The sequence below is a fragment of the Haliotis cracherodii genome, unplaced genomic scaffold, assembly GCF_022045235.1.
Source record: "Haliotis cracherodii isolate W230 unplaced genomic scaffold, xgHalCrac1.p SCAF_15, whole genome shotgun sequence".
Classification (NCBI taxonomy): Eukaryota; Metazoa; Mollusca; class Gastropoda; order Lepetellida; family Haliotidae; genus Haliotis; species Haliotis cracherodii.
This window is the reverse complement of record NW_027266270.1, coordinates 12132497-12159626: the sequence shown is the minus strand read 5'-3', so window position 1 is coordinate 12159626 and position 27130 is coordinate 12132497. Positions and strand designations below refer to the sequence as shown.

The window sequence follows — 27130 nt, the reverse complement described above, 5'->3', positions numbered from 1 at the left end:
GACCACCCAGGATGTCCAGTGTATGTTTTGTTATATCGTGTAAAGCCTGAGGAACATTGTTTCAAGTATATATTTTCGGGAACATACATACATATATTTCTTTTGTTTTTCCCTTCCTGACTGGGGCGGACAAACCTTCACCCATTATTGAATGTCCGGACGTCGTCTCACCCAGGATACTGTCTCATATGACTCCATGGCAACCCCCAAACAACAGCTGAACGTTGACAAAAAGCTTACATAGTAGGTTAGAAAATATGAAGATCCTATTTGTTTGTCGTGTCTAAAATATCGTTTAAGAAAACTATTTTGTCAATGAAGTGAATAATCCGGTGTTCATAAATTTCTGCTTTTTGGAAGTGTCTGGACCCTGGAAGTACCCGTATGTAGTATTAACGTCGAAGGTGGGTAACCCAACTCGGGGCGGTCGGGTGGCCTAGCAGTTAAAGCGTTAGCTCGTCACGCCGAAGACCCGGGTTCGATTCCCGACATGGGTACAATGTGTGAAGCCCATTACTGGTGTCCCCCGCCGTGATATTGCTGGAATATTGCTAAAAGCGGCGTAAAACATCACTCACTCACTCACTCACTCACTCACTCACTCACTCTTTACTCCATTTTGTCTTGTCATGAAATATTCCAAAGACCTTTCATATTTGTTCATCAGAATAAATCTTAAATTTGGAAGCCATAGATGACTGCCACCAAATTAAATGGTTGTAGTCAAACACGTAAATGTCGGAACAATTTCAAACATCGCTTAATGTCCCGAGTCGTAAATATTGCAAATTTTCTGAAAACGATCAAACAAATTACATTTTACTCCCTGAAATTTGGTGTTATAGGGTTAATCGCTCATGTAATATACTAGTCACCGAAATATGTGCCAGTATATTATTCATAATTTGAAAACTGAACGGATATTTGACTCTTCAATTTTTAAATCTTTTTTTTTAATTAATCAGAACAAACTTTCTTCACTTAAAGTTCAAGTAATAGATACATCGACAACTTGTCCTGTCACTCAAATCAATTACAATGTACCTTCGGTGTCAGTGTGATTCGTAACACAATGATTGAGTGCTATGTACACCACGACTGGAAACTGACACTTTCCCAATGCACCGTTATGATTCGATACAAACCATTGAAGGAGAATCGAAGATGTTCTTCAACAGTATTCAATGGCGGTATCGGAATTCCAATCACCCAGAATCTAAGCTAGATAATACGATACTCCAAAACACGGGTCAATCAGAAATAGATCAAGAGGGCGGATCAGTTAGCAATAGATCCAAGTCATTGCTCTTCCGGACCCCTGAATCCAACACTTACCTCGTGCGTCTGTGTACAATGTTTGTTTGATGTGTGATTCAAGGGCGTATATTGTATTTGTGGGGTTTCTTTGAATTCTATCTATTTGTATTGGAGTACAGGGTTGAGTGAGGATGTTATTTAGATCTTGTTGAAGATAGACTCATTGTCTTCAAAATGCCAACAGATGACTCTGTAAGGAGATACGCCTGCAATGCTGGTTTTCAAGTTGGATAATATTGCTCATTCTCCAAAAGTCTCATTACCCCTATAACAACATAATCAATACATTTCTCATCAGAATGTTTTTTTCAAAATCACGAGATCACCTGGCTGTTTTGCTCTTTTTCCCAGTAGGCAGAAACTAAACTTTTTAGAAACCATGGTTCTAAAACGAAAGTTAACACGTTCTTTAGAAATTCGTTCTACTCACAGAACTGATGATAAAAGAGGACAAACCCCAAATCGTTGAGCATTTACGTTTAAAAGACCCGCACTGTGAAACCTGATTGGATATTGATTCCTTATTTCGCGGGTGCCTCTCAGGGGTGTCGGAGTCCTTCCTTCTTCAGAAGTTATGAGGGGTAGCAGGGTAGTTCAGTGAATAGGCTAAGTTATATTAAAAAACACATCTGTGACGTCATTCTATTGTTTGAATGCTCCATTATTTTTCAGGAATGGAGAGTTGTTTGTCAACTACACATTATCTTGAATCATAAATTTGAATTAATTTCCACTTGGAATAGACGGAACTATTTTTTACATTTATTGACAAGTGAATAATTGGTATTTTTTCCAAAAATCTGTGTTACCAGGCGGGTTTCGAACACGCATCGTTTGATTTGAGGATGTGTAATAGTCAACCTCAGCTACGGCGTCACATGAAGTATTGGTGTGAAATGAACTATTAGAATCAATATTTTCATAATTTTGCATAATGCCTAAAAGCTAGTATATATTCCGTATTAGAGCAGGTTACCTACAACAATGTTTATATTTATAGCAATAAGATCAATCTTTGACGAGAGAAAACAAATCAGGTAAATATATATCCTTGTTCGGGTCTCTATATTACTTATTATACCCGTCAGCATGTATTGACAATGTGCAAGCGATTGATAAATACCAGTTCAGGACACAACGAAATTATGAAGAGCCGTGTACCATGCATTGTAAATATCAGCTCGCGACGGAGCTTGGTGCACGTGCAACAGCGGCAGAGAACGTATTCCTCGTGCATCATGCAAGGGCGACTCATGCAGTGTAAATAAAGTCTACAAAATGTTCTGGCTTATTTTTTCAAATATTTTCCACAACAGAATATTTTGTCAAAGTGTAAAAGTAGGGATGAGTTTTAAGTAGGGGAATACCCTCGTAACTCTCCATTCCTTAAAAACAATGAGCCTCGGCCCCTACGGAGCCTATGCTCCATTCTTTTTAAGGAATGGCGGAGAGTTACTCCGACATTCCACTCTACGTCAATGCTTCCTGGGTTTGCAAAGACACGGCTGTTCTGTGCAGTCGCTAGTTTTTACTCAGGTGACATCGGCGATATTTTTCGTGGAACATGTTTGTTTGTTTGTTTTTATGTTCTTTGTTTGTTTAACGCCACACTCAGCAATATTCCAGCTATATGGCGGCGGCCTGTACATAATCGAGTCTGGACCAGACAATCCAGCGATTGATGTCATGAGCATTGATCTACGCAATTGGGATACGATGACATACATCAACGAAGTCCGCGAGCCTGACCACCTGATCCCTTTAGTTGCCTCTTTCGACACATTCGTGACCAACTTGTGTTATTCCATGACAAGCCGAATAGCGACTCGTGCCCCTCTGGTGGCCATTTTTGCGACCGGGTTCCGACTTAGCGCAAACGGGCATACCTAAAACAATTGTCAACTCGTTGCCTAATGGTTCACATATATTTCCCCATATATTATATATACTTCAGATGCAAATTAAAGCACATCGGGACGTGCGGAATTATACAGTATGATTGAACACATTTAACTGTGTCTTGGGTATACTTTTAGATGCATGATGTAAAATCAAAACTCATTTCTGAAGGATTCTTTGACGAAGAACTTGAAATCATACGCGCATTCTGATTGGTTTGTCGTATTTTCGCACAAAACATTCACCGATAGTGGGGACGGGTCTTCTTGCAGGTTACGGAAAGGGGCGAGTGTTGCCTTTTACGCTTTCTGATGACCTATTCTTCGCGGATAAATTCAAACATGAAACACAACCTTTGTTCCAAAGATATATGTTTTAGTGTTATTTGAGTAACTAAAATTCACCAATCATCCATATATCAACATTGAAACTGGTACTCTAGTTACCGACTGATAACAACATGATATTTTGTACAATGCCTCGATCTAAATATGACATATTTATCTTAAATCAAGTCAAGAATGAGTGAGTGAGTGACGTAGCAGTCAGCAATACTCACGACGGCCCGGAATGATCGTGTGAACCAGTTCATGACAAGATTTGAAGATTTAACACTGCGCGTTGCTTGGTGCATTTCATGCAAACTGATTTTTCTCCATGTGTTAAAATATAAGGAAGCTAATAATTCGTGACAATGCATTTCATTGAAATGTCTGTTGCACAGGTGAAACTGTGATAGTTGACTGAATGGTAATCCACATTACAGAGTCTTGACAGTGTATTTCATCGCAGCTCATGTTGTACGGCAGTCCATGCAGCTTGTGGTATTTGACGGCGAGTTTATCAGAACAGGGAGCCACTTACTGAAGATATCATAGGACTGCGTTGTGCACGTGATTTCCGTGCACCACGATGTATTTCGCTGCATGTATATTTAAGTAGAGAACTCGTAACAATGCCCTCGGGATATAAAGTGAGTGAGTTGGGTTTAACGCCGCTTTTAACAGTATTCCAGTTATATCACGGCGTGTCAGCTTACTGTGGGAGGAAAGACCGAATTGATGCAGGTCTCAGACGTTTACCACTTCGGTGAAACCCACGAGCACGGGTATGGTGCTGACAAACCTAGAAACATAATCGGGGCGAACCGGGATTCGAACCCACAATCATAGGTTTCTGGCGTGTCTAGGGGACGCAACTCTGCACAGCGAATCGCGGCGCCTTAGACGACTGGGCCACCCGTGCCCCCGGGATATAAAGCTTCATTACATTACGGTAGGTTCCTTGGCAGGATACAGCCAATTGATAACACGGTATCCGTTGGGGTCATATACTGACAAAGATGCAAATTTGAAAGGTCAGCTGCGTTCAGTTTTTACAAACAAACATGGGGTCACCTTTGTCAATCGGCGATCGAGTCTGAATTAAACATCGGGAATCTGGAGAAATTACTGGGATAATTGTTATACTTAACAGTTTCAGTTGTCACTGCCCCCTGACAAATCACTGACCTCCTGACGAAGTATGTATAAATGCGCTCATTCCAGGAAAACGTGCAATGTAAAGGCTTTTTTGACAACAGAATTAAAGAATGACATTATATGTTCAAAGAGATTATCACGCGAGTGTGTTTTGGGATCGTAAATATCCTGTATTAGGAATAAACACGTATTTAGTGAGTCTTGATATTTACCATCCCTAAACACACTTGCGATATCTCTACATGTTGTGACGTACAGCATTGACTATCATTGTTATCCACGACAGTACTTTTCCAACCCGTTAATGCTCCGTCAGTCACCCTCTATATATCACGTTCAGATTCAGGCTGAGATCAATAAATCGATAACTGCCTGTACAGTGTTTCACCATATGCCTGCTTAGAATGAGCTGTACAGTTTATCCAAACAGTTGTAAACACTGACGGTTTTTTGTACTTATTCAGCCAGTGTACACACACTGTTGTAGTGACGTACAGCGTACCCCAGGGTGTTGGGTAGCGAGCCATGTCAGGGTCTGTAAAGCCTTGAGTGTTGGAACGTGTTTGTTTGCATAAAACGTCTCTTTGATATTTTTGCAATTGAACTCGGCAAGAAGAATAACAATATTCATCAATTAGCCTTATTTACTAATTACTGGGGTATATTGATCGGAGGTTTTGAGATCTGTTATTGGCTAAAAGTTGAAAAACTGGGAAACGTGTCTGCATACAAGTTATGAATCTTTTTTTTCAAAAGCGGAAGATATTAATGAGGATTTCCTTTTTGGTTTGAGAAAGTTTATATGTTTAACGTTCCATCGGCAAAGTGAAGTTTTCTTATATTTACTTGATTGGATAACTTATTAGTCATTTAGAAGTGATTCACATAAAGAAGAGAATTTATGGATGTCAACTTCTTTGTAATGAGGGACACAACGTTTCGGAGTATACACTTACTTCTTCATCAGGTCATTCATCCTTCACCTGATGAAGGAGTAAGCATATACTCTGAAACCTTGTGTTCCTCATCATAAAGAAGTTGTCATCCATAAATTCGCTACCTTATTGAGCATTGTCATTCACGTAAGAATAGGTGAGGTGAAATGGGGTTTAACGTCGCGTCCAAGATTATTGCACTTATATAGCGACATGCATGCACGTGTGTGTGTGTGTGGCTGCTTGTACTAGTCCGGACTGATGCCGATTTATAGTGTAAGCTCACTGAGATACCATGCCGCAGTTTAACATGAATACCCTACTCAGACACAGTATACTGTCCCCCAGCCGACCAGTCCTTGCTTTAGCCCGTTAATGCCGAGCGCCAGACGGCGTAACACCAAGTACCATCTGATAACGTCTTTTGGTATGACGTGGTCGGGGATCGAACCCGGACCTTCCGCTCTCCGGGCGGACGCTCTACCGCTAGACCACGGAGGCGTCACAAAAGTGGTCACTTTAAACGTTCCTCCCCACATCCTGACACGACGTGATATAACTGAAATACTGTTGAACACGGCGTTAAACCAACTCACTCACTAATGCGAACACAGACAATTGATAACGAACTTTATTGTGCGCATGCATAGAGGTGCACATTGCATGTGCATGCGGTTCGTATTTTTGCAGTTGTACAACACGAAGTGGGAACATGCACAAAAATGTAATTCATAAATATTCTCGTCACATTTCAGCATTCATTATCGCGCAAACCATATAACTAAGAAAGTATTATCCCAAATATAACATTTTCTAAATGGCATTGTGTGTTCAATATTCTTGGGAAGGGATTTTAATTATTGGCAGAATATTGTTTCACTGCTTCAAGAGAAATTTCTTCGTTGAAGGGAGGGGCCACGCAATCTTAGTACTCACACATGAAGTTGAGGATACCCAGCATCTCCAGCAGACATTTGGTCTTTTTCGGTATCTTACTACTACTACTTCTGCTACTACTACTACTACTACTACTACTGACCCGTGAAGATCCGGGGTTAGAATAGGTCTTCAGCAACCCATGCTTGCCGTAAAAGGCTATTATGCTTGTCGTAAGAGGCGACTAACGGGATCGGGTGGTCAGGATCGCTGATTAGGTTGATGCATGTCATCGATCCCAATTGCGTAGATCGATGGTCATGATATTAATCACTGGATTGTCTGGTCCAGACTCGATTATTTACAGACCGCCTTCATATAGTTGGAATATTGCTGAGTGCAGCGTTAAACAACAAACCAACCAACCAACAACCAACTACTACCACTACTACTACACCCGTGAAGATCCGGGTTAGAATTGGTCTTCAGCAACCCATGCTTGTAGGAAGAGGCGACTAACGGGGTCGGGTTGTAAGGCTCGCTGACTTGGTTGATGCATGTCATCGTATCACAACTGCGTCGATCGATGCTCCATCACAGGATTGTCTGGTCCAGACTCCATTATATATAGACCGCCGTCATACCGTCATATAGTTGGAATATTGTCGAGGGCGGCGTTAAACAACAAACTAATAATTCTACTACTTCTACTACCACTACTACTACTACTACGCCATTTCTCATACCATCGAGGTAATCTGGTACTCGTTCAGTATTCTGGAATCCTCCATCGGCCATTATACAGCGTCTGGTGCCACACTTGGTACAAGACTATCTTATGTTACTAACGTATATTAATTTAAACTTTGAAACGATCTCAAGGATCTCAAGTTTTATGAACACATCGTAACATCTCCTTTTCAAAACAGTTGATGCAGCTGAAGTAATTGCTCTCACTACCGCTCCTGTCATCCACGATTATCCAGTGGAGTATATCTCCATTCTGTTAGGCTAAAAACTCTGGACCAATTCGCCAACAAAGCTTCGATTTGGACCGTAAATAAATACACGCCGCTAAAAATAGCTGTTCAATGAGCCATGAGCGTAAAACATTGAGTGCTTCGTTAGTGGTAAGGACGAGATGATGACCGTCACTTCCGAAACGAAGGTTTGTTGGCGAATGGGTCCACGATGTTTATCATAATAGAATAGAGTTAAAATACACTGGATTCTCTTGAATGCGCCCTTGTGACACTTTTCCATATTGCTTTGACGCCAAATTCAAACGAGCTAAAATGTTTCAATAAATCAACTATAAAACTTAGGGCAGAATCTCGTGTTACTTGACCATACGTGTTGCGCATGACGATCACGTGGGTGTGAGTGTTCCGTTCCACGTTGCACCTGTAGAGTTGAAAGAGCACGTGCAGCTCGAGGAGACAGGGGATTTGAACTGGACCAGAAGCACGAAGTAAGTGATGAGCATACCAATCACCTGAAATGTACAATGATTGATTCTCAGGCATCAGAATGACACTCGGTGGGTCCTCGACAGTCAGAGACACGGCCAATGCCAATGTTTGATTATTTGTTGTTTAACACCGCACTCAGTTTTATGACGGCGGTCTGTAAATAATCGAGTCTAGACTAGAACATCCAGTGATTGATATCATGAGCATCGAGCCATGCAACTCGGATACGATGACGTGCTTCAACCAAGTGTCTGAACACCCGATCCTGTTACTTACGACAAGTAAAGTCGCCTTTCACGACAAGCATGGGTTGCTGAAGACCTATTCAACCCCGGATATTCACGGGTCCGGTCAATGCTATGAATATCTAACTTTCATGGTGACTTACCTGATAAAACGGGCTAAATTTCCTATCAGTCTTAAGAGTATTTCAGTGATACCATGGCGAATCAGTTCAACTCAATATGTAATGAAATCCCAAGTAAAAGCATAATTCGCACTCGGCGAATCCAACGCGCATGGGAATGGTGCTTACAAACGAAGGATGAAGTTGGCCTTATGCGTTAGTGAATGGGAAATACGTGCATGCATTGTAAATTTCTGCAATCTGCAAATGCACTGAGTCTATTTATAAATGACAGCATATATATATCCCAGAGATGCCGTTAACTCGAGGGCTTATGTTAGACATGTCAATAATGATGGAGAGACATGTTTGGCTGCACCTGGCTCACAGACCGACACTAAGACTGGTATAGGCAGCAGTACCCATCGATACCACGCATTCCTCGGCTTGCATAGTCACGTGACACAGCATATGGCCACAATTCATTGCAACAGGTTTTCGCTCTGTTTCAATATTTCTGAATTTGAACACAAAGATTGTCTGTTAAAGATATAAAATCGACTTTTGCGCAGTGTTTAAAAAAAGAAATAAAAAATTGTTTTAGTGCCCCTTGTCGAGTAATTGATTAAAATCGAAAAGGTAGTTTCAGGAACTAGACACATCACGTACAATTTCGATAAAAATGAGGAAAATCCTAAGGGTCAATCTGACGTCGCCGGACCCCTTGAAGATCCGGGTAAGAATTGAATTTGTGTTCAACAACCCATACTTAAGGAACGAGGCGACTGGCTGATCGTGTCAGGTTCGTTTATTTGGTTGATGCATGTCATCGTATCTTAATTGCGGGGGTCGGGGTTCCTGATATCACTCACTGGATTGTCTGGTCCAAACTCGATTATTTACATACCGTTGGTATATTGCCGAGTGCGGTGATAAACAAACAAATAACGCCGTCGGTTCCAATGAAAATTCCGGCCATCAAATATACAATAACACCCGCAAAACTAAAAACACATAATGTTTTTCTTTTACCATTCTTTTGGGAAATACTTGATTCTGATTGACCAACTAAAATAAAATGACAGCCTATGCATGCGTCGGATATCACAGCCCATTATTTCCATCAATATATTTGTACACGCATTTCTACGCGAAAAGTATTTTGTTTTTAAACTGTATGCAAATTAAAAATAATCCAAGCAAATGTGTGTACTTTTTATTATTGTCAGAATAACCGAACATTTGAAATCATTAGCGCTCAGCAATGTTCCATGTTTGTCTCAAGAGGCTCTAAACAATCGAGACCAGTGTTGTTGTTTGTTTGTTGTTTTACGCCGCACTCATCAATATTCCAGTTATATGATGGCGGTCTCTAAATAATCGACTCTGGACCGGACAACCCAGTGATTGACATCATGAGCATCGATCTACGCAACTAGGATACGATGACAAGAATCAGCGAGTCTGACCACCCTAATGAGTCGCACAAAGTCAGCGAGTCTCTATGTTCCCAGGTGACGGTGTCATCACTGTTTTCTGTTATCCATTCACAAAACGTTTATCACCCTTTTGCCTTGTACGCCCTGCATACGTAATCACGTATGGAGGACCGCAGCCCACACCAGACCGTGACGTATTGACTCTGATCCAGATATGGGACACAATACACCAAGGCAACCGCTGTTTGTGTTGGTGTATTATGAAATTGGAATGGCGGGAGTGAGAGACGCCACCTGTGTCAACAAGACATGAACACAGACATCGTCTGTTGTGTCATGACGTGTGTTGTTGGGACGGATAAATGCCCTCGGTATTAATATGAAAGACGTTTATTCAGATGCAGTTTGTAGTCAAGGCAATGTTCCGTTCTGATTTATTATCTCAGTGCCTGCGTTTGGTTTGGAGCATAGATATACATTGAGGTGAAATGGAGTTGGTCTTCGCCTTCAAAGTATTGCACTTATTTTGCGAAGTGCATGCACGTGTGTGTGTGGCTGCTTGTACTTGTTCGGACTGATGCCGATTGCTTAGTGCTGGACCACCTACCACGCTACAGTTTAGCATAGAAAACCCAATCAGAAATAGTATACTGATTCCGAGTAGTAGTAGTAGTAGTAGTAGTAGTAGTAGTAGTAGTAGTAGTAGAAGAAGTAACGTTTAAGGGCGAACTTGGTCGAGATGAAGGCCTATTTGCGCCCACTTACTCCGAGTCGACCAGTCCTCTTGTATCCCCTTAAAGTTCTATTCACCATTCGCATTTGGTGCGGAACTATGGGTGGCGTGTTTAGCATCCTGTACTCGGAAAAGGAGCTGGCTTATTGCTGCTTTAAGGCCAGACTGTGAACACACGAACATGTAATAGCCGTTGAAAATAACGTCACTATAGAAGCCTGTCGGAAAACATTTGGTTGTGTAACCTAAATGCGGCGCGGGGGATGGGGTGGTCACGGGTGGAGATTCCCGTAGGCGCCGCAATTCGCTGTGTAGAGTTCCGTATGATCGTGAATTCGAGTCCTGGTTCATCCCGGTTATGTTTCTTGGCTCATCAGCACCATACCCGTGTGGTTCCCCAACGTGGTAAACGTCTGACTTCAGGCTTTCCTCCCACATAAAACTGACACGCCATGATATAACTGGAATACTGGTCAAAGCTGCGTCACTCATAATGACATAACATTAGTGTGTGCATTGGCGACTTTCTGGTGGTCTTCAGAGCGCGCATTTCGTCCCAGTTTGTCTGGCCCTGTCACTCAATAGCTTAAACAATGCCGATGTTATTATACACGTGCGTTATTGTTGACTCTCCCTTGATGCATAGCTCGCGACCCGTGAAGATCCGGAGAGAATAGTTCTTCAGCAACCCATGCTTGCCGTAAAAGGCGACCATGCTTGTCGTAAGAGGCGACTAACGGGATCGGGTGGTCAGGCTCGCTGACTTGGTTGATGGATGTTATCGATCCCAATTGCGTGCGTGAATCGATGCTCATGATTAATCACTCAATCAATCATAAAACAACAAACAAACAAACCAACCAAGCATGGCTTCTACATATTAATCTAACGGTAACTGTCAGCCCCACCCATCGCTGATGCTGTTCTCTAATGGTTCACCCACAGGTTCAGTAATCTCAATTTGGCATCAGATCATAGTTCAAGAAAAACACACATTTTATTATGATCGGCGAAAAATACAAAAATTGTATATTATACAGTATTAATGTTTCCGTCCAAACTCTAGCTGCCCGCTGAGTTTGTTAATCCATAGCTAATATCATGTTCGCTTATGTGCTCGGTGAGGTAGTTAAACCATAGCTAATAACACACTTATGTGCTCGATGAGTTAGTTAAACCATAGCTAATAACACACTTATGTGCTCGGTGAGGTAGTTAAACCATAGCTAATAACACATTTATATGCTCGATGAGTTAGTTAAACCATAGCTAATAAAACACTTATGTGCTCGATGAGGTAGTTAAACCATAGCTAATAACACACTTATGTGCTCGATGAGTTAGTTAAACCATAGCTAATAACACACTTATGTGCTCGATGAGTTAGTTAGACCATAGCTAATAACACACGTATGTGCTCGAAGAGTTTTCTAAACCATAGCTAATAACACACTTATGTGCTCGATGAGTTAGTTAAACCATAGCTAATAACACACTTATGTGCTCGGTGAGTTAGTTAGACCATAGCTAATAACACACTTATGTGCTCGATGAGTTAGTTAAACCATAGCTAATAACACACTTATGTGCACGGTGAGTTAGTTAGACCATAGCTAATAACACACTTATGTGCTCGGTGAGTTAGTTAAACCATAGCTAATAACACACTTATGTGTTCGGTGAGTTAGTTAGACCATAGCTAATAACACACTTATGTGCTCGATGAGTTAGTTAAACCATAGCTAATAACACACTTATGAGCTCGGTGAGTTAGTTAAACCATAGCTAATAACACACTTATGTGCTCGATGAGTTAGTTAGACCATAGCTAATAACACACTTATGTGCTCGGTGAGTTAGTTAGACCATAGCTAATAACACACTTATGTGCTCGATGAGTTAGTTAAACCATAGCTAATAACACACTTATGTGCTCGATGAGTTAGTTAAACCATGGCTAACAACACACTTATGTGCTCGATGAGTTAGTTAAACCATAGCTAATAACACACTTATGTGCTCGATGAGTTAGTTAAACCATAGCTAATAACACACTTATGTGCTCGATGAGTTAGTTAGACCATAGCTAATAACACACTTATATGTTCGGTGAGTTAGTTACACCATAGCTAATAACACACTTATGTGCTCAATGAGTTAGTTAAACCATAGCTAATAACACACTTATGTGCTCAATGAGTTAGTTAAACCATAGCTAATAACACACTTATGTGCTCGATGAGTTAGTTAAACCATAGCTAATAACACACTTATGTGCTCGATGAGTTAGTTAGACCATAGCTTATAACACACTTATGTGCTCGGTGAGTTAGTTAGACCATAGCTAATAACACACGTATGTGCTCGATGAGTTAGTTAAACCATAGCTAATAACACACTTATGTGCTCGATGAATTAGTTAAACCATAACTAATAACACACTTATGAGCTCGGTGAGTTAGTTAAACCATAGCTAATAACACACTTATGTGTTCGGTGAGTTAGTTAAACCATAGCTAATAACACACTTACGTGTTCGGTGAGTTAGTTAAACCGTTGCTATTAACACACTTATGTGATCGGTGAGTTAGTTAAACCAAAGCTAATAACGTTCACTTATAGAACCTTCATCTTAGCAACGCTAACTGTATGTTTTGGCGGCTTATGTTTATAAAAATGCATTTTATAGACGTCGGCAGAACAGTATATCCTTTTCACAACACATTTTCTCAAGAAACCCAACATACCTAGCGAACATCTCTTAACCTGAGGCACAGTAATTATTAGAACAGACTATCACGAGGGAATATCAAACTGTTGGTCCCTAAATCCAGGATCGTCATTAAACACTGACTGGTGGTATCCAAGATCGTCGTTAAAAAGTTATCCTAGAACATGAAACTGATGATACCAGAGATTGTTGTTAAAACGTGATCTGTGATAATCGAGAGTGTCGTTAAATCAATACCGATCATTACCGAGGCTGTCGTTAGATCAATACCGATGATAACCGAGACTGTCGTTAGATCAATACCGATGATAACCGAGACTGTTGTTAGATCAATACCGATCATAACCGAGACTGTCGTTAGATCAATACCGATGATAACCGAGACTGTCGTTAGATCAATACCGATCATAACCGAGACTGTCGTTAGATCAATACCGATGATAACCGAGACTGTCGTTAGATCAATACCGATAATTACCGAGACTGTCGTTAGATCAATACCGATGATAACCGAGACTGTCGTTAGATCAATACCGATCATGACCGAGACTGTCGTTAAATCAATACCTATCATTACCGAGCCTGTCGTTAGATCAATACCGATGATAACCGAGGTTGTCGTTTAATCTCAACCGATGATAACCGAGATTATCATTAAATCGTGACTCTGTTATGACCGTTACTGTCGTAAAATCAATACCGGTGATTCCAAGATTGTTGAAAAATCGCAACCGATAATAACCGAGGTTCTAGTTGAATCGTGATCGGCTGTAAAAGAGATTGTGGAATGGAGCCCCACCCCAGCCAAGACATTTGAAGGCTGGGGTCCCCAAGGGTCCCACCTACCATCAAGCTGTGGAATGAGATACTATCAAATGAAAGAACCTGTAGTTCAACATTTTAAGACACTTACAAGTCAAAATCAGCCCAAGGCCCCACCGTACTTCTTTTGACATAGAAGACATGGTATTATACACGCTAAGCTGAGACATAAGGTTAGTCAGTTAAATACTGATTTACGTCGACTAGGAATTAAATGCAAAGCAGAATGTTTATGTGGTGGTAAATATGAAAATACATATAATTTTTTCTTTGAATGTGACTTGTTAAATGAAGAAAGATACACTTTACTTAAAAATATAAGCAATACAACCAGAAATACAAAATTGCCGTTTAGTGATAACCGATGATAGCCGAAACTGCTGTTATACTGTGACCAGCGCAGGTGGTGTCTAACATTAGAAAGAATTGATCTTCATTTCGTCAAATATGGCTTTTCATTGAGACTAACATTTGAGCTCATGTCAGGAAACGACACGCATGTAGTTTTAAGTTGCATTGCCTGTCAGGGGCATATGTAGTTCCAGTATGTATCTCTGCCATGTGACCATTATTCTGAACTCTTCCATCGAGCTCTCTGCCTCTTCATCATCTTTGGGCCGCCTCCGTGGTATAGCGGTAGAGCGTCCGCCCGGAGAGCGAAAGATCCGGGGTTCGATACCTGGCAGCGCCATATCAAAAGACGTTAAAAGATGGTACTTGTTGTTACCCTGTCTGGCGCTCGGCATTAAGGGGCTAAAACAAGGACAGGTCGGCTCCTCGGAGTCAGTATACTATGTCTGAGTAGGGTATTCCTGTTAAACTGCAACATGGTATCTCAGTGTGCTAGCACTATAAATAGGTATCCGTCCGGACTAGTACGCACGCACGCACTCACGCACGCACGCACGCACACGTTCATGCACGTCGCTATATAAGTGCAATAATCGTGGACGCGATGTTAAACGCCATTTCACCTCACCTTCATCCTCTTTAGATCCTGTCATTCAGCGTTTATAGGACACGTGTCTATCTTCGTCGACAGTTATGTAAGAAGAACAGCATTCCCGAAGTTCCCCGCCGATATAGATGATTACGCCACCGCCAAACGATGTTACACGTGCAGGATCGCGATAATGGCATTACAAGGACGTTTTACGTACTATTTCACAACACCAATACTACAATATGAAATGTAGAATTTCACAACACAAATACTGCGATATTAAATGTAGAATTTCTGACATCCAGAATCTCTGACATTACTGTAACAGTAACATTGCCTCCTTGTCATATTTTGTTCGTGAAGGCATTAGGTCTGGATTGGTGCCAAAGTGCATGGTAAATGGTTGCTGAATGACGTTCCCAGTGCCATAACTCAGTGCAGCTGCAGAGCGCAGGAACATCGGGTCAGTATATGTTCTGAGTCTGGCTGAGGGTCTGTGTATGTCTGTCTATAAACGACCGCCTCCGTGGCCTAGTGGTAGAGCGTCCGCCCGGAGAGCGGAAGGTCCGGGGTTCGATCCCCGACTGCGTCATACCAAAAGACGTTAAAAGATGGTACTTGGTGTTACCCTGTCTGGCGCTCGGCATGAAGGGGCGAAAACAAATACTGGTCGGCTCGGAGTCACAAACACACACACGTACATGCACGTCGCTATATAGGTGAAATAATCTTGGACGCGACGTTAAACCCCATTTCACCTCACCTCACCTCTGTCTATAAACGAAGATGGGAGGGAGGAACCAAGCCCCACCCAGCCGCACACCACCCCCGAAGGCATCTGTCGACCACGTATCAGCCTCCAGTGTCAATTTAAAATATCCGTTGCTCTGGGGATTATTTTTCACACTTAATTGTGCTTTCAGCATTATTCCAATCATTTCATGACATGTCAGTTTAATGTTTGAGGATATCCCGAAGTGATGCAGGTCCTAGACGTTTACCACTTTGGTGAAAAGAAAAGCAACAAAACTATTCCCACAATTATAAGAAATATCTGCTAAATCCATTCAATGATTCCGACTATATCATAAGCATTTGTTTATGAATCACTATCAAATAGTGATGATACCAAGTGTTCGCGAAAAGGTGACCGCATCCTGCCATACCGTTTGCATTCATCATAAACACATGCAAAGGCAAGTTAATTGTTCACCTGAAAAAGCACGGGAGCATTTGGTCAGTCTCAAGTCAATTGTTTTTGTCACTGATGTGTTAGATTTGGGAATGTCCTCCACATGTCTACCATTAAACATTTTGAAAACTTTGCTAAAGCCTTGAATGTTGAAACCCTGATCAAACTGCTTTTGAGCAAGAGTCGTATGAGCTGCTAGAATATTGCTCAATATAAAATGAAGTTGACAAGTGAAGAGTTCAAGTCGTCAGTCTTGTAATTATAATTTGTGTTATTCTGAATCGCTATGCATGGATATAAATATGAAACAGATGAATCTGGGATCGAACCCACGATCGTAGCATTCTGGCACGCACAAGGGACATAACTCTAAACCGTGAATTGCGGCTCCTAAGACGACTGAGCCTCCCGTGCCCCCTCAGTAAATCTGTAGTTGACTATAGACGACTTCAGCAGACAGAGGTTGTGATGACCTACCCAGAATAGCTCTCTAATAATTGTGGGGCGGTCGGGTAGCCTAGTGGTTAAAGCGTTCGCTCGTCATGCCGAAGACCCGGGTTCGATTCCAGACATGGGTACAATGTGTGAAGCCCATTTCTGGTGTCCCCCGCCGTGATATTGCTTGAATATTGCTAAAAGCGGCGTAAAACCATACTCACTCACTCACTCACTCACTCTAATAATCGTGAACGGTATAGATTTCCTCCCTTCGACAGATGCGGGTCTGTCTGCCGATACCTCTCTGCATCTCTAACGATGTCTTCTGAAGACACACCCACTTCTTCAGTTGATTAATGTGCATTGAATATTTTACAAGCAATCACAGTTAAAATTTCAAACGTATCCTTGATACGGAGTAAACAAACATAAACAAACAATATTTGTAATGACTTTCCTAATCTGGTCTAACGTTCAGATATCACTCCCACCTGTCATCGATATGCTTTCACAATAACAACTACCCCGGAGAACATTATAGATTGCCATTAAATCGAGGCCTGTCTTATATTATTCAAGGCTGATATTCAGTTGACGTTGGATTAAATCGTGGCGGTATGGGGTTTTATTTTCTAAAGCGGACTTCACCGTGCCACTGAATATCTTACAAGCAATCTCAGTTAAGACGAGACGTCACATTTAACATTATTCCATCAATGTTACAACGTGAAATTTTAAATTGTTTTATATAAAAGATTAAAATGGAATATTACTTTGTGGTATCCGTGGAGATCCGGGATGGAATAAGTCTTCAGCAAACCCATGCTTGCTGTAAACGACGACTATGCTTGTAAGAGGCGACTAACGGGATTGGGTGGTCAGGCTCGCTGGCTTAGTTGATGCATGTCATAATATCCCAATAGCGTAGATCGAATCTCATGGATTGTCTGGTCCAGACTCGATTATTTACAGACCGCCGTCATATAGCTGGACTATTGCTGAGTAAGGGGTTAAACAACAAATAAACAAAACAAACTTAATTTTTGTAAATCGTTGGGTCCGTTATATCAGTAGGATGGGTAAGACCATATACCATGCTCAAAAGATTTAAACTACATTCTGATACTATTGTTGTAGAATGTGAATTCCTATCACAAACTCAACAGATCGAATATGATCAGCTGGGACCGTGTGTACGGCAGCTGTCACTGTGGGCGTTATGGTATGACAAAGTCACGTCGTGTTACCAGCAACCGTACGTGACCGTCTAGTGTCTGCACAGCACCTTGACGTGTGTTGTGTCCCGACACATACCAGTGTCATCCCATCACCACAGCTGGACCAGCTGTACTAGCAAGCTGTACATGTATAGATCGAAAAGCGTGACAGTTGCCATTGTTTCCGCAAATGTACATTGTTAAAATCAAATTTTGAACTTCACAAACGAAAAGTGGACCCCAAAGATATCGGTCTCATTCAAATAATTATCACCAACGTAGCAAGGGAAGAACTGTGCGATAACAGAAAAAGAACTATATGGGTGAAAATCCTTAGTCCGAAAACTATGTGTTTAAACCAGAGTTTCTTTTCATTTCTATATTTTATTAACACCATGTTTCAATGTTGTTGCTTCTACCTCACTTGCAATCACTAAACAGAAAATAAGGGTGATAGATGCAAACCCAGGTGAATAAAATAGAATAATGCTCCTCGCAATGATGCATACTCTGAGTGGGAAATCGGGGTCCCTGGAAGCGCTCGTTAAATCCCCAACATAAGTGAATGGATACACTCAATGTGAAATAGCTTCAACTGGAAGCGCTCGTTAAATCCCCAACCCGTTCACGGGTTGCCCAGTCGTCTAAGGCGCCGCGATTCGCAGTGCAGAGTTGCGTCCCTTGGACACGCCAGAAACCTCTGATTGTGGGTTCGAATCCCGGTTCGCCCCAATTCCCAATTATGTTTTTAGGTTTGTCAGCACCATACCCGTGCTCGTGGGTTTCACCGAAGTGGCAAACGTCTGACCTGCATCACTTCGGGCTTTCCTCCCACATTAAGCTGACACGCCACGATATAACTGGAATAATGTTAAAAGCGGCGTTAGACCCAACTCACACACTCACTCACTAAATGTGAAATAACTTCAACTGGAAGCGCTCGTTAAATCCCGAACCTAAGTGAGTGGATACACTCAATGTGAAATAGCTTCAACTGGAAACGCTCGTTAGACCCTCCAAACCAATCAGTCCTGACATTCAAAATAGTTCGTTACGAGGGTTTAAGGCCAAGGGTGGCTCCAGCATATTTAACAGGGAGGGGTCCAAATGTATGCCGTGTATACTTAAAAGTAAAGTCATGTATATTTAAAAAGAAGAATGCCGTGAATATTTTAAAAGTAAGGGTGACCTGTATAATAAGTTAGGATGACCTGCACATATCAATCCCCACGTGTAACATATCCTAGTACTTACAGTAAGGATGGCTGGTCGGTTAATGACAAACATCTTCAGTGCGGACAGCCCGATGTCGTAGCCAGTCAACCGATTCAGAAACAGCGTCAGCTGGAAGAGTAAAGGCTTATCATACAAAAAAGAATTCGACGTAAATATAAAACACTAAGGCTAGAGAATAACCACTCTCGACTAACCGCCGAAACAGATTTCCTTTGGCGTAAAAGGCAGATTTGCGTCCTTAAGGCGTGCCAGAAACATATTATCATGGGTTCGAATCCCGTGTAACCCTGATAAGGTTTCAGGTTTGTCTGCACCATACCAGTGATCACTGGTTTCACGAAAGTGCTAAACGTCATAAATCTTCCCCCTACATTAAGCTGACACACCATGACATACTAGTCACTGAAATACTGTAAAAGCGGCGTTAAACCCAGCTCACCTAACTTACTGATGTCAGATGGGTTTAGGTACATCTATGGTTGAGTGTAACCTTTTGTCCTGTATCTAAAGCAACTTTTAGAAAACAGACAGTTGCAAGTGCTAATCCCCACCCGACACTAATACCTAATCCACAATGACTTGACATTGAGTTCATCTTGCTAACGAGCTGTTGTTACCGGAACGGGGTAATAAACATGGAAATCTGAGGAGAGTATTTAATTAATATCTGTGAGGTGAGGTGAGGTGAGGTGAAATGGGGTTTAACGTCGCGTCCAAGATTATTGCACTTATATAGCGACGTGCATGCACGTGTATGTGTGTGTGTGGCTGCTTGTACTAGTCCGGACTGATGCCGATTTATAGTGCTAGCTCACTGAGATACCATGCCGCAGTTTAACATGAATACCCCACTCAGACACAGTATACTGACTCCGAGCCGACCAGTCCTTGTTTTAGCCCCTTAATGCCGAGCGCCAGACAGGGTAACAACAAGTACAATCTTTTAACGTCTTTTTGTATGACGCGGCCCGGGATCGAACCCTGGACCTTCCGCTCTCCGTAATATCTGTGTCTCATGTAACAATGACAAAAGAGCGTGAGGTAGATGGGTCAATAATGGCACGCAAATAGTAGTTTGCTATCGGTGAAGTAGTGATTTTTCCAACTAAACAGGGATTAAATGTATCTTCAAATATCATCATCATCATCATCATCATCATCATCACCACCATCATCATTTTCATCATCATCACCGTTTTCGTCGTCAATAATTTTATTATTGTTTCATTGCCTTCCCATGTGATTTGGCTAAATGGTGATACTGTTGCAAGATGCTAGGAATTACGAGGAAGTACGGAACAGCTGTCCCAAGTGAAGTAATGATTTAAATCCCTTGGTGAGGAAAGCCTAACGTTTTTCACGAGGGAAAGATAACCCTCATTTGTGAGGTATTAGTAGGTTACTCCATATTACCCAATATCTGTATTGAGAGACTTTAGAAAATAATGTGCGTTTCTAGCTCAGTCAAATGTATGTCGTCAGGATCAACTGTGTGTAAAAAGTAAACAAAGATTCGATGTTTACCTCCAGAGGTCGATCTTTGAGAAAGTCCGCCTTGATGTTGTAGATGACTGAAAGTGGGGCGTGGGCCTGTAAAACAATGAAATTGCTTAAATTAAAAATTAATTTAAGAGTTTTTTTGTTTGTTGGTAAGCGCTGCCCTAAGCTATATGACGGCCGCTGTAAATAATCGAGTCTGGACCAGATCATCCAGTGATCGAGCATCGATCCACGAATTTGGGATACGATGACATGCATCAACCATGTCAGTGAATCTGACCACCCGATCCCGTTAGTCGCCTTTTACGGCAAGCATGGGCTGCTGGAGATCTATTCTACCCCGGACCTTCACGGGTCTTCAGGCTTTGTGTCATGGTTTACTGGTGTCATGTTACCCCGATGGCCTTTGGTGCGCATGCTGTCAGTCACTGGTTTGTTTGGTCAATGCTCGATTATTTACATGCCGCCTCGAGACAGCTTGGATAGAACTGACTGCGGCGTGAAACAGCATTGAATCACTCACTAATTCACGAGCAAGTCTGTGAGTGAGGTATAACGCGGCTTTGAACATTATTCCAGTTATATCACGGCATGGCACCTTTATGGAGTCCTGAGGTGATGCAGGTCTCAAACGTTCACCGCTTTGGGGAAACCCACCATCACGGGTATGGTGCTGAGAAACCTAGAAATATTTACATAACGAATCAATCATCATAGGTTTCTGGTATGCCTAAGGGAAACAGCCCAAGGCGACTGGGCCACCCGTGCCACCCGTGCCCACGCCACACCCACACCCACACCCACACCCACACCCACACACCCACACACCCATTGTGCTACATATCTACTACGTTTATTACATATCCACTCGACCCGTGAAGAACCGGGGTAGAATAGGTCTTCAGCAACCCATTCTTGCCGTAAAAGGCGACTATGCTTGTCGTAAGAGACGACTAACGGGATCGGGTGGTCAGGCTCGCTGACTTGGTTGAAGCATGTCATCGATCCCAATTGCGTGGATCGATGCTCATGATATCAATTACTGGATTGTCTGGTCCAGACTCGATTATTTACAGACCGCCATCATATAGCTGAAATATTGCTGAGTGCGGCGTAAAACAACCAACCAACCAACATATCCACTCGTATACTCAACAAACTGGCAAAGTGTTCCATCACTGAAGTCTTCCAACACACGAGAGTGTCTGATGCAGGCACACATTAAGAACAGGAAACAAAGAAACACGGTAATGACGCCAGTGCATCTTCAGAAAGCAATAAATAGCCCGAGAAAGCTCTTCTGTGACAACAAGCGCAGTTATACGGGGTGACCTTTACGCGCTTTTATATGCGATAATTCTAAATCGGCTGATAAAGATGTTGCAAAACAGAATGAAAACATGTGAATCCCAATAAAGAAGCAACGAGGAAATGTGCGTCCACATTTGTTTCTTTTAAGAACTCCCCAAAGTGCCCTGGGTTGCGCTCATGAACATTTGTTTTACCTTTATGGAGCTTTGCAGAAGGAGCAATCATTCTTAAAATGTGTGCGTGTGTGATATCATATTGGTTTAAGTTCCTGGCGATAGCTAATCAGTGGTTGACCCGCCGTCGGGCCACGGTGACACGAGGTGTCATGGGCGGCCAAATCGTCACAAATCGGTGCAGAGTTGCGTCCCTTGGGCACGTCAGGAACCGATGATCTTGGGTTCGAATCCCGGTTTGTTTTGATTATGTTTCTTGCTTTGTCGGCACGACACCTGTACTTATGATTTTCACAAAAGTCGTAAATGGCCAAGACATGCATCACTTCGACCATTCCTCCCACATCAAGTTGACACGCTGTGAAAAAGCTAATCAGAAATACTATTCAAAGTAGCGCGAAACCAAATTTACTCGCAAAAAAATCAGCAAGGTCACACGAAAAGGGATCTATTATCTGATGTTTGTTTGGCTGGTTGGTTGGTTGGTTGGTTGGTTTTCTATAACGCCGCAGCAACATTCCAGCTATATAACGTCGGTCTGTAAATAATCGAGCCTGGACACAAACCAGTGATTGATATCATGAGCAAGTATCCACGACGTCGAGAACCATCACAGTCAACCAGGGCAACGAACCTGATAACCCTATCCATTCAGTCGCCTCTAACGGCCTGTAAAGGTTTCCTCCTGTTGGTATTAGTTAACCTATTCACGTCCTTTTGTTATCAGTTAACCTACTCATGTTAATCCCTCTCCTGTATGGTAATAGATGTCATTGTTAATCATTCACCTGCCATATATAAGTCTGTACCATGTTCAATATTTAGTCTTGTTTGACAACGGTATAAGTATCTAGAAATGCCTACCAAACAATTCAGTAACAGATACTAGAGACAAACTCAAAGACAAAGATATGGATCCTCGGGAACTTTGGCCTTTCATTTTTGTATTGTTGTACGGATAATCATTACCCATTGATACACTCAAGGTTATCTATCTAAGATGGATCGGACGCAGTGGAGGACATTGAATAGTTTCATTGTAAGTAGGGAAACATTATTGTCTTTGTACACATGACCATACCAGGGTCAGTTGGGGGTTTTCAGACAATATTGAAACTGATGGATTCATTTCTCATTGGAAAAGCTAGTGACAGATGCATCGGCATAAATATTCAGCTTGACAAACACGCGCCACAAGACTGTATGACAAGAGGAATGACTTCAAGTCAACTTTCCCTTCTTGTCAAGCATTATTCTTGCAGTTCCATTTTCTTTTACATTTCTATGAGGTACAATATTATATGCACCGTATTTTTCCATTTTATTCCTTCTGGTGAATAGGTGCCTTGCCTTTGCATGTGTTTGTGATGGGTGCCACGGTGTGTCAGGATCCATTCGCTTTTTCACGAAAGCCTGGTATCATCCCTTATTGAACAGTGATATAATCGGAATCGCACAGTCGACTCTGCTTTCAGCAGAGATTTCCTAGGAATATGGAAAGGGTCTTGTCGCTTTTATTTATTAGAGATACATTGAAATACATTCCTGGTGATGATTGTACCTTACTTCCAGGTCACGTGTCACAAAGTGATTAAAGCTGATGGAGCTACTGTGTTTTAACATAGTCGTTAAGATTGCTCCATGTGTCTGGTGCCCAGTACCACCAAGCTATCGTAGTACTACGATTGTCGTCACTCCCATAACTTAATATGAACTAACGACAGAAGGAGCATACGCTTAACATGGACTAAGACTGACGTAGTGTTGCGATTGTCGTAACTTCCATAGATAACATGGACTTACAACAGACGTAGCACTAAAATTGCTCCATGTGTCTAGGGCCCCGTTTAACTAAGCGATCGCAGGACTACGATTGTCGTTACTCCCATAGCTTAACATTACGGCAGATGAACTAAGATTTCTTCTTGAAGTGGGACACAGTGCTTACAGGAACGACCATTTCTGAAACAACTGACATTTGACCTCAGAGGTTCCAAAAAGTATAATCATTCATTGGACATTCCGAAGGTCCGGAGGTCCTGAATTATGGGTCCCAAAATATATTTGACAACTCCTTACATAGACAAACTGTGGATGCCTTGTAGCAGTGACAGGGAAATAATATTCTTTGACATAACTTCCAGGCATCCACGCAATTAACCACGTCACCGAGCCTGACCACCTGGTCCAATGTAGTCGCTACAATAATAAGGGGCTAAGTTAACAACGAAATGACCCGTGAATATCTGGGTTAGAATTGGTCTTCAGCAACCCATGCTTGTCGTAAGAGGCGACTAACGGGATCGGGGAGGCTCGCTGACATGGTTGATGTATGTCATCGTATCCCAAATGAAGGATCGATGCTCATGATGTCAATCACTGGATTGTCTGGTCCAGACTCGATTATGTACAGACCGCCGTCATATAGCTGGAATATTGCTGAGTGCGTCGTTAAACAGCAAATAAACAAACAAACACTCACGCGTCTGATTATCAAACACGAATACACCGTACTCACCCCCATGTTGATGTAGGCACAGACGACGGCAACCACGATCATGTGGAAGGTGAGGAAACACAGCCAGAACACGTTGAGCAGGAGGATGGAGAAGTGTCTGCTGGTGTAGATGATGTTGTAGAGGATGACGCAGCACAAGGGGATGTTGGACATGAAGACGAAGGCGATCATGATCATGAAGACGTCGTCCAGGACGTCCACCAGACGACACAAGCCTTGATGGCGCAGACGATAATCTTCCAGCTCCGCTGAGAACTTCCCGTCAGACGAGATGTGAGACGAGAGTTCCTTGTTGAGGACAAAAAACTCCCGAGATACAGCCAAGGACATAACAATAAGCAGAGATACCGACGACATGGCTACAGAGGAAGCGAAATACACCATAACAATCATCATTATTTTGTAAGGCAGTTTCATGTCCGCTTCGGCTGCGCCCGGAAGAGTGGCATTCAGAAACAGTTCCTCAAGGTCAGGGACAAAGAAAAAGGTGACAGCAACGCCGATGGTGTTTACTATAGAAAAGTTCCAGCTCAGCAGGATTGCCTTCTTCATGACAAGCTTGAGAAATTTATCCGGTTTCTTATCTTCACAAATTTCCCGCCACAGCTTAAAGAACAAGGGAAGTAAATCCTTCTTATAAGAAGCCAAAAACATGACAGCCGCTTTAGAAAAACCCTCCAGCGACCAAATGCATAGTTGAAGCTTAAAAAACAAGAGTTCATCAAAAGGTTCTCCGCTCTTGAACACGAGAAAGGATCTAATACTGTTCCCTAATGTGATTCCGCATACCACTGCACACACTACCGCCCACTTTCCTATAATGAACTTTCCTGCACTGGTCTCGCTTCTCTGGAAGAACAGACCTGTTAGTCTAAGACTCCAGAACAATGGCCGAAGGTCTTTGAAGAAGGAACATCCTTCATAGCAGTCAATGACCTTCATGTCGTCGTGAGTGGGTTTATTAGAGATAGGAGGAAACACCTCTTGTTGCAAGGCGCTGTTGACGTCATCACGTGTGGTCCAAGCTTGCATTGTTCTGTCCCTCTCTATCCCTGCCACCCCTCTCTCTCGGACAATCACAATCCTCTCGCGCTTCTTAGGCGAGGTTCTTGCCATGAATCAAATCAAAACCGATCGAATTCCGTTTTCTTTTCTTTATAAAAACAATGATTTAAGTTTTAAAAAGTGCGTCCAAAGTAGTTCAATATAGAGGCGTGTGTGTGTTCGATCTCTAGTGTTCCAACTACAGGTACATGTCCATAATATGGCCTGTCTTTCAGTTACGAAATACTTCTTCCACCGTTGCCATTCATAAGAAATTATTCAACCAGTTGCATCTCATTGTTGTCTTGATTTCATGGCCAGTGTTACGAATACAGCAGAGTATCACAGAGATACTCCCTGGGTGCCTGGTTAATAATCTACCCGCATCTGCAACACACTTTCTATATGCGTGATGACAACATGTCCTTAGCTCCTAAATCTAGTCGATGGCGATCAATATTCAACATCCCTGGTAATTTTTAAGAAGACACCGAGTTATATCCTCAACCAATACTTTCATTGTGCAGATCCAATTAAACTTGTGCTAGTCTTGTGTGTTTGCAGTTATCACTGATGTCCTTCACCGACCGTATCCCGATATCATGGCCAGACCCATCGACTCATCTACCTGGAACATCAGAGTAATGTTATTTTTCATGTTTTGAGTGATGGAGGCGATCTGATGCATATATTTCTGTCATCAAATAAGTACGAAAAAGCGTGTTTTCGTCACAAATTAAACACGAGGGTGGAAATGGTTCCATACTCTAAACATATGTGACCAACCATGACATAAGGGACCTCATGGGAGAAAAATCACATAATGACTTTAAATATAAATATTTAATATAAATTTAATATAAATAAATATATAAATATAATATTTAAAAACTACATTATCTTGGGACCACAAAAATACAATTCATAAGCTTCAATTCATATTTATTACAGATATACATGGCATCAAACATTTTGACTCATTTTCTGCAAAGTCCCATTATCAGACATGTAACTGTTTATGTAATGATTGCAGTTTTTAGATATATGTCTGATTAATTGAAAGAGGGCATATATGCTGAAATGTTTTGAAATAAAGTTTTTATTACATTACAAACTAACGAGAGATAATTATATAGAATAGCTGTGTTCAGTCCGCACATATGGCGACTTTTACTGAAGAAAGTTGACGCCAAACGTCTTTATGATGTCACAGCACAATTGCATCCTAACACCCATAAGGTCCCCTTTCTCCAAGTTGGTTACATATGTCTGTGATAGCCTCGTTATTTTACTGTCCTTTATTGACAGGTTTTCAAATAGTCTACTTATTATTAATGTAAAACATCTCCCCACGATATGGCTAAATCATTGCCGATGTGACATAAAATTCTAACTTACTCATTCACGATTGCGTGGATCTTTTCAGTTCTTTCTTTGACATAAATAGTTCAACGCTGACAAGGAGCCAAATACAACCAATTTCACCTGCGTCGAAATGAAGCAGGCG

The 27130-nt window shown here is 41.8% G+C and overlaps 1 protein-coding gene across 1 annotated transcript; it reads right to left on the bottom strand.

Moving 5' to 3' along the window:
• Positions 1-7877: 7877 nt before the first annotated feature.
• On the bottom strand, positions 7878-25521 carry LOC139461808 (gustatory receptor 5a for trehalose-like). The gene is made up of 4 exons (XM_071243284.1): positions 24580-25521; positions 20602-20667; positions 19096-19185; positions 7878-8003 (listed from the first exon to the last, which is right to left on the bottom strand). Exons 1-4 carry the CDS (start codon positions 25519-25521, stop codon positions 7878-7880), a joined length of 1224 nt encoding a protein of 407 aa, XP_071099385.1.
• Positions 25522-27130: the final 1609 nt, after the last annotated feature.